The sequence below is a fragment of the Dryobates pubescens genome, chromosome 8 (assembly GCF_014839835.1).
Source record: "Dryobates pubescens isolate bDryPub1 chromosome 8, bDryPub1.pri, whole genome shotgun sequence".
NCBI classification, from domain to species: Eukaryota; Metazoa; Chordata; class Aves; order Piciformes; family Picidae; genus Dryobates; species Dryobates pubescens.
In genome coordinates this window covers 30,236,075-30,244,090 of record NC_071619.1, presented here as the reverse complement: position 1 = coordinate 30,244,090, position 8,016 = coordinate 30,236,075, and the positions used below count along the sequence as shown (strand labels likewise).

The window sequence follows — 8,016 nt, the reverse complement described above, 5'->3', positions numbered from 1 at the left end:
ATAAACATTTTTAAAAATACACTTGGTTGAAATCCTCACTTGCTGTTTCCTCTTGAGCCACTGCTGCTGCTCTCTTGATAGTCCTAGCAAAGTTGTGCAATAACTTAGTATTTCTTAGTAATGATTAATCTGACCATTCTCTCTGTGTGTCCTCATAAAAGACCTATGGTAAATAATCTTAGAGATGGCAGTGAAATTGGGAGTGTAGTCTGTTTACTCTGTGTGTGTACCTCATGTAATACCTTAACTTTTTATGACCCTGTTTGAGAAATTTATCACTTGGATGTAGACTTTTGTTGTTGTTGAGCTGCAAACCAGAAGTTTAGGGGTTTCTCAGTTTCCCCAGTATTTGACTCAGACATGACTTGAATTGCAGCAAATATTATTTCACTGTAGAAGCCTGTGCAGTTTTATGAGGGTGGTGGTTGTTGTTTTTTCACTGTTTACTGTCATAATCACGAAGTCTGGTAAGTTTTGTAATGGTGGACATCAGTACAATGTAAACACAGCATGGCAGCAGGCACTATCTTTTATGATCAGTCTGCAAGCTCTCCAAGCTTACCCCCATGGCATTCAAGTACCTTTTTTTACCGAAGGATCTTGGGTAATTGCAAACCACAGAGGCCTCTGAAAACCTGCAGCTGCTGACAGGGGCTGACCTGGTGCCAGGTAAGTGTTTGAGTCATCATCCATGGAGGGTATTTAAAAGACATAGATGTGGTGCTGAGGGTGATGGGCTTGGCAGTGCTAGGCTAATGGTTGGACTCGATGAGACTCCAAGGGAGGCTTACAGAGATATTAGAGGATCAGATTATCTCTCTTAGGAATATAGGCTGAGAGACCTGGGTCTCTTTAGCCTGGAGAAAAGCAGGTTGAGAGAGTATCTTCTCAGTGCCGATAGTAGCTAAAGGGCAAGAGCCTCCTTGCACTGGTGAGCAGAGACAGGACAAGATGCAACAGGCACAAACTGTAACACAGAAAGTTCCAGCTGAACATAAGGGGAAACTTCTTTATTCTGAGGATGGCCGAGCAGGGGAGGTGGCTGACCAGAGAGGCTGTGGAGTCTCCTTCTCTGGAGGTACTCAAAACCCACGTGGACGGAGTCCTGTGCCAGCTGCTTTGGTGAACCGCGGTGGGGGTTGGACTCGATGGTCCTCGGAACTCCGTTCCAACCGCGCTCGTCCTATGAACTGCTCATTCAGTGATGTTAGGGACACCACCAGCTCTCCCCCTCCGCAGACAGCCCTCAGCAGGACCCCAACCGCCGGCAGCCTGCGAGGACACCTGCCGCGCGCTCCGTCCCTCCCCTTCCGGTTCGGGAGGCGAACGTCCCGCGCGGGGGCGGAAGCGAGGCAGGCGGCGCGCGCGACTCCCGCAGCGGCCATGGCGGCAGCGGGCGCGCTGCGGGGCTTGGTGTGGGGCGGCGGCTGCCGTCGCGCCTCGGCCGCGGTGCCGTTACTGTCGCCGCTGAGGGAGGCGCTAGGGCTTCCGGGTAAGGGAAGGGCTTCGGCCCATCTCTGCGCCACTTCTCCACCGGCCGTGAGCCAGGAGGTGAAGGGGGTGTCAGAGGGGAGCGGAAGCGGCTGTGGCAGGTGTACACAGGGCGTGTGGTGGCCGCGGGAGGTGTGCTTGCTCTCGGGAGGTGTCGCCGCTGCCTCCCTGTCAGCGGGGGCGGCCGGGACGCGTGCCACGAGGCGGGCATGAGGATGTTGAGCCCCGCTCCGACGGACGTCGTTGCTGATGGGCTCCTCCTGTCCTGCCGAGCCCGCGGGAGGTGGTTTGGTTCCCGCCTACAGAGCAGCTGCAGTTCTGAAACGTGCCCACGTGTGAGGCGGCCCCGGGCCCGCCCCGGGCGACGGAAAGGTTCTGCTGGCATGGCATCCACCGTGGAGTGAGAGGAGTCTGCCCAAACACACAGTGCCCCTTCCTGCGGCTCTGGGCTCGGTGCTCAGACTTGCTGAGTTTATTCGTGGCTGTAAGTTTGACAGACAGCCCCTCTTCGTGAGGTGATGAACCTCGCCAGAGGTTGCTCGATGTGGATTTAAAACATTTTTGTATCAGTGTAAACACACGGATAGGGTGAGGTGGTGGTGATTTTTCTGTTGTGTGTTTAGAGCGCTAGTGTGATCGGGGTAGCTGGTTACTGACCGTGCTGGAAGCTGCTGTGGGACGGGACTGAGCAGCATCTCCTGCTGATGGAACTGGTGGCCTCTTAACTCCTGTAGCGCAGGTGATGCCGCGAAATGAGGGTTGGGTCTGGTACCCATCAGAGCTGTGTTAATCCTCTGTTGCTCTTGGCAGTGGGGAAATAACAATACTGGAGTGTGCCCAGGGTTCTTTGGGTTTTGACATTTAGCACTAGTTTCAATCACAGTTTCTGTTGTTCATGACACAAAATTGCACGGTGATTCTGATATGAAAAGAGTTCCAGTAGCATCAGGCAAGGGTTCTGTAGCCTTTCTGAAGCTAGCTCCTTCAGTCTGTAGTTTTCTTTTATCAATACTAAGCATCACCTTTCACCCTTAAGAAGTGCTTCCCTGCCCTTACCAAGGGCTTTCACTGAAATTGGGAAGAGAAATTGCTGCCCAGTTATTGATATTTTTGCCTGTCTAAAGGGAAGCTTGAGAGTGTGACTCTAGTGAGCCTGCCTTTTGGATTGCCTGGGGTGGTTGCATTAGAGTTTTGCATTTTTCAGGTTAGGGTTGCTGCTGGTGCACTCAGAGTAGCTTGTTAAATGTGGAACACTAGTGTGTGGAATATTTTAGATAGCTCTGTCTTGTAACCAAGTTTAATGCCTGCCCAGTGTCAAAATCGTTTGAGGACAATAGTCTTTATCTTAAGAAGAAACAGGCCTTAATGATGTGATGAAAAAGGCTAGATGTTACTTATGTGGTTTCAAACAATGCTAATGTTGTTTTGTGTTTACAGTGTTGAAAAAGTTAGTCACAAGATCCTTTTCCAGTTCTTACTTTTGAACTTCCCCACTGTGCATCTCCTTCAAAGATCTTGTGGACCTGAGACTTTGATGCCAATGCAGCTTTGCCCTTCAGTTTTAATTTTCATGCAAAACTTGTCACTTCCTGTACTTGTAACATAACATTGCACAGGGTACTTGAATCCTCAAAATCTTACCTTTTCATGTGAACCAAGTAGACTTATTCAAGGTGGTATAAAAGATGAAGACATGAAGTAAAGGAAATCTTAGCATTTGGCTTCAGTCAGCCATTTTGATGAGTGAGCTCTTTGCATGGCTGACATTTAATGACTTGAAAATTAATCACAATTTGCTTTCCCTTTGGGGTTCATTAGCCATTAGCTGTTAAAGAATATTTAATCACAGAATGGTAGGGGTGGGAAGGGACCTCTGGAGATCTAGTCCAACCTCCCTGGGAGGCACATTTCCCTTTTGTCTTGAGCCAAGGTATCTTGTTTTCATATAACATCCCCATGTTTCCTAAATCCTTGTTTTATAAAGCACTAGAATGTCTGCTAAGGTTGTCATGATGATTGCACTAAATAGCTCTTTCTATTAGTTTGCAGGTCAAAGTCAGCGGTCAGCTTTCTTACTCGACCAGATCGACCAAATCTTGCTTATCATAAACTAAAAGGCAGAAGTCCAGGGGTTATTTTCCTTCCAGGCTTTAATTCAAATATGAATGGTCAGAAAGCAGCTGCCCTTGAAGATTTCTGCAATTCTTTAGGTCATGCCTTCATCAGGTACATTCAGAGCATTCCTCTTGAGAGAGTCAAACTCGTGGCGTGGGTTGGAGGAAGGGCTTTCAACAAAAAGATTTGCAGTTTGGCATGCAGATTGGAATGCAGAACTGTGCCTCCATTGCAGACATGAGATTTCTTGGCTGTGGCAAGACTGAGATAAGGCAGAAGAATGTATTCTGAAAATAATCCAGACAATTCTGAAATAAAGTCCTGTAGTCTCGGCAGTGCAATGTGTTACATTAAAGCTAGAAGCACAAACATGAAAAAGAAAGGACCTGGGGTTCTAATTTTTTAAGCTACTGCTTTTAAGCATCCTTCTTAAATGCCAAGTGTGATTAGGTTACCCAGTGTCTTCTGTTGGTTTGGAACATGCACATGCTTGGTGATACTCTTCCTTTGATAGACCAGGCTGTGTCTGGGGTATTGTCTTTGGGTATTGCATTTGAAAGAGAGTTTGTACATTGGAAAAACACCTTTAAAACTCAGGCATTTGGGGGTTGCTGTCTGCACAGAAAAAGCTGTAGTAAATTTGTACATTGTTATATCAAATGATAAGAAAACACTGCATCACCTTGTGGCATATGTTGTGCTTAAACCTCTTCTTCTGTGATTTGTGGTGCTAGTAATGTGCAGGACCAAGTGAAAAATTACTCAGTGCAGTGTCTTGCCCTCTGTTTAATTTGGTTCAGTTGTACTGTTTAGTCAGCTTCTCTCTAGGCAGTGATTTGACTCACTTTGATGGTTACTTTTTCAGATTTGATTACACAGGATGTGGAAGTTCAGATGGCAGACTTGAGGAGTGTACAATTGGGAAGTGGAGAAAAGATGTTCTGTCTATACTGGATGAACTTACAGATGGACCACAGGTTTTGTCTTACTTTTACATTCAGAATGGTCTTTGTGCTCAAGGTAGAACATTAATCAGAAGCGTGTCATCATAGCTCTGGTCAGTGGGATCTGCTGCGTAGCAGCTGACACCTGCTCACTTTCAAGCTGAATCATTTGAGATTAAGGCCTCTTTGGCAAGCAGATAATTACAAAACCATGAAACATGGGTTAGAAGGACCTCCTGCAGGTTGGTTATTAGAGCTTCCTGCCTGTTAGTCTGAGAAAGCCTCAAGGTGGAGGTTCCACCTATCAGGGGACAAGGAACCGTTCCAGCGTGGCACAGCCCTCTTGATGGAAAAGTCTGTCAGTATCCCATGCTGATGTGTTAATTAAAGGACTCATGGGAATGTTACAAGTTTATGTACTGTACATGATAAAATAATGATCAGCAGAAGCAACGTTTGACTTCTTCACTTACTTTATGATTGACCATTGGAATGTGCTGCCCAGGGAGGTGGTGGAGTCTCAGTCACTGGAGGTGTTTAAGAACAGACTGGATGAGGCACTTGGTGCCATGGTTTAATTGATTAGATGGTGTTGGGTGATGGGTTGGACTTGATGATCTCGAAGGTCTTTTCCAACCTGGTTAATTCTATTCTATTCTGAAATGGTTGTGAGAAAGGTGAAGTCCCCTGCAGCCTGGAAGTCCCTAGTGTTGTGGTTAAAACAATTTTGTACTATGGATTGCTTTTGTTGCCCTCTTTAACTGCACTGGCCCTTTACCATGTGCATTTATTTTAGGAAGGAAAGATCAAGTAAGCATATGATACTGAATTGTTTCAACTCTCATTCTGTTTACAGTATTTCAGGCAGCAATAACCAGCCATGCCAAACAAAAAGAATAATAAAACACCTGTGGTGCTTACTCAGGCAAAATATCCACTGGCGGTGACAGCACTTCTGCCTGGGTAAGGACAGCAGGATTATGCCAAAGGTTTAAGTAGTGAAACCCAGTGAAAACTGACACTTTGTAAGAGAAGAAAAATCTTGCTACCCAGTTCCTGTCAAATAATAACTTCTTTTCTCTTGTTTTCAGATTCTGGTGGGCTCCAGTATGGGTGGATGGTTGATGCTTCATGCTGCAATAGCACGCCCGGATAAGGTAGCTGCTCTGGTTGGAGTGGCTGTAGCAGCAGATCATCTGGTAACAACTTTTAAAAAGCTTCCCCTGGAGGTAAATGTTGATGGTTGAAAGTGGTATTTGCCTTCAGATGGAATCCTTGTGCTTTCAAGGATGGACAAGTAGCTGCTAATTGAGGTAACCTTGGAGAAGAGGAGGCTCAGGGGTGACCTCATTGCCCTCTACAACTACCTGAAAGGTGGTTGTGGCCAGGTGGGGGTTGGTCTCTTCTCCCAGGCAACCAGCACCAGAACAAGAGGACACAGTCTCAGGCTGTGCCAGGGGAGGTTTAGACTAGAAGTGAGGAGAAAGTTCTTCACTGAGTGAGTTGTTCGTCATTGGAATGTGCTGCCCAGGGAGGTGGTGGAGTCACCATCCCTGGAGGTGTTCAAGAGGGGATTGGACGTGGTACTTGGTGCCATGGTCTAGTCATGAGGTCTGTGGAGATAGGTTGGACTCGACGATCCTCGAGGTCTCTTCCAACCTCAGTTATACTGTGATACTGTGATGAGATGAGTCTGTCACAGTTTGTGTGTGTAGGAAGGGAATTTTCCAGATCAGTGTGTGGAGGATACAGGTGGTGAGAGGTCTCTTTTCTTGCTTCCCTGATACTGGTAGTGGCCATTCTTCAGGAAAGTAAATCAGTTTGTAATGTGTCAGATAAATTTGGTGATAAATGACTGGCACTTTACAGTCATGAAACTATTTTCCTGGCTTGTTGATTATTTTTTTTATAAACTATTTTTCCTAAGGCAATATTCCTTCCTGAGACTAAGGTAAGATGCTGGAAGTGCCGCATTTAGATAGCATTTAGAAGTATAGCATTTAGATAGCTATTGTGGCAAAGACTGAGAAGATTGATTCCTGGAAAACTCCTTTTTCCAAGGCTTCATCTTTAAGATTCAGTGTACTGACTGCAGCCACAGAGACTTCATGTTGATTGTGGTTATACAGCTCATTGCTCCTGGCTGAGAGACTTCATTTCATTGGTGAATCCTAACTGTATTAATTTGCAGAAGAGATGTGCAGAGCTTCTGTGACGTGGTAGAGGGTTTGTCTTCTCAGATGCTGAGAGGTGAACAGGAACATACTTTCCCTGCCAATAAACACAAAGTGAAATTTTACACTTGGGGAGGTTTCCTGCATATAGAACAGAACTGTTAATGTCTCTTCTTTGTTTTCTTCTTTTTTTCCTTTATAGGCACAAAAAGAAATAGAAGAAAAAGGTGAATGGAAGTTTCCAACCAAGCACAACAAGGGTGGATATTACTCCCTGACATATGACTTTGTCAGAGAAGCAGCAAATCACTGTGTGCTGAGCAGCCCCATTCCTGTCACGTGCCCCATACGACTCATTCATGGCATGAGAGATGCTGAGGTCCCCTGGCAGGTCTCACTGCAGGTTGCTGAACGTGTTCTGAGCCAGGACGTGGATGTTATCCTCCGCAAGACCGGCCAGCACCGGATGAGCGAGAAAGAGGACACAAAACTGCTTGTGAATACTGTTGATGATTTGATTGACAAGCTGGCAACACTGGCATGAGCTGCAGGGTAGCTTACCTGCAGCAACTCTGCACCTGACTCTCTTCCCTCAGTAGCAAAAACCCTCTTCTTAGCAAGATGATGCCAGGCCTGTGACTCCCACAGTAGATCCTGAGCTTTATCTGCTGTTCCCTTGCATCTCTTTCATAAACACAGGTATTTTTTGTTCATGCTGCATTTTCACAGACAATCCAAAATGTGAAGGAGTGCTGCTATAGTGTTCAGAACCTTTCCTTCACCACTTAAGCCTTTTATTGCAAGCTTCCTATGCTTTCATACCAAAACGTTGATGCGTTTTTGTTATGATTGGCCTGTACAGTAAAACTTTGATTTCCCAAGTCTTTGATACCTTTTCAGTATTCTCTTGCTTTAACACTCTTGTATCTTACCTCTGTAACAACCTGTGCAAAGCAAAATGCAACTTAAGGATTTACCAAAGTTGTTATTAGGAATAGTGAATAACCTGGAGCATAATAAACAGATGTCAGAAAAATTATTCTTCTCAAGTGCTGTTAAATGTGGAAGGCACAGCCTGATGGTTGAGAAGTTCTGAAAGTAGAACCTCAAAGTGCAGACAGCTTTTCCATCTCTGCTTACCAGTAGGGTTTACTCCCTCTTTTCCAGGCAGTCTTTGTGAAAACTAACTGTTGTTAAGGCAACCATGTAATCTTGGTACAAAGTGAAACTGAATCAGTTCTGTAGTTACTTCTGTAAAGTTAGGAGCCAAGTACCACAGAGCATCATTGCCT

At 45.7% G+C, this 8,016-nt stretch overlaps 1 protein-coding gene across 1 annotated transcript; it reads left to right on the top strand.

Annotated features, from left to right (window-relative positions):
- Positions 1-1,364: 1,364 nt before the first annotated feature.
- Positions 1,365-7,760, top strand: ABHD10 (abhydrolase domain containing 10, depalmitoylase). Its single transcript, XM_054163571.1, has 5 exons — positions 1,365-1,492; positions 3,534-3,717; positions 4,472-4,583; positions 5,642-5,779; positions 6,927-7,760. Exons 1-5 carry the CDS (start codon positions 1,384-1,386, stop codon positions 7,266-7,268), a joined length of 885 nt encoding a protein of 294 aa, XP_054019546.1. The 5' UTR covers positions 1,365-1,383; the 3' UTR covers positions 7,269-7,760.
- Positions 7,761-8,016: the final 256 nt, after the last annotated feature.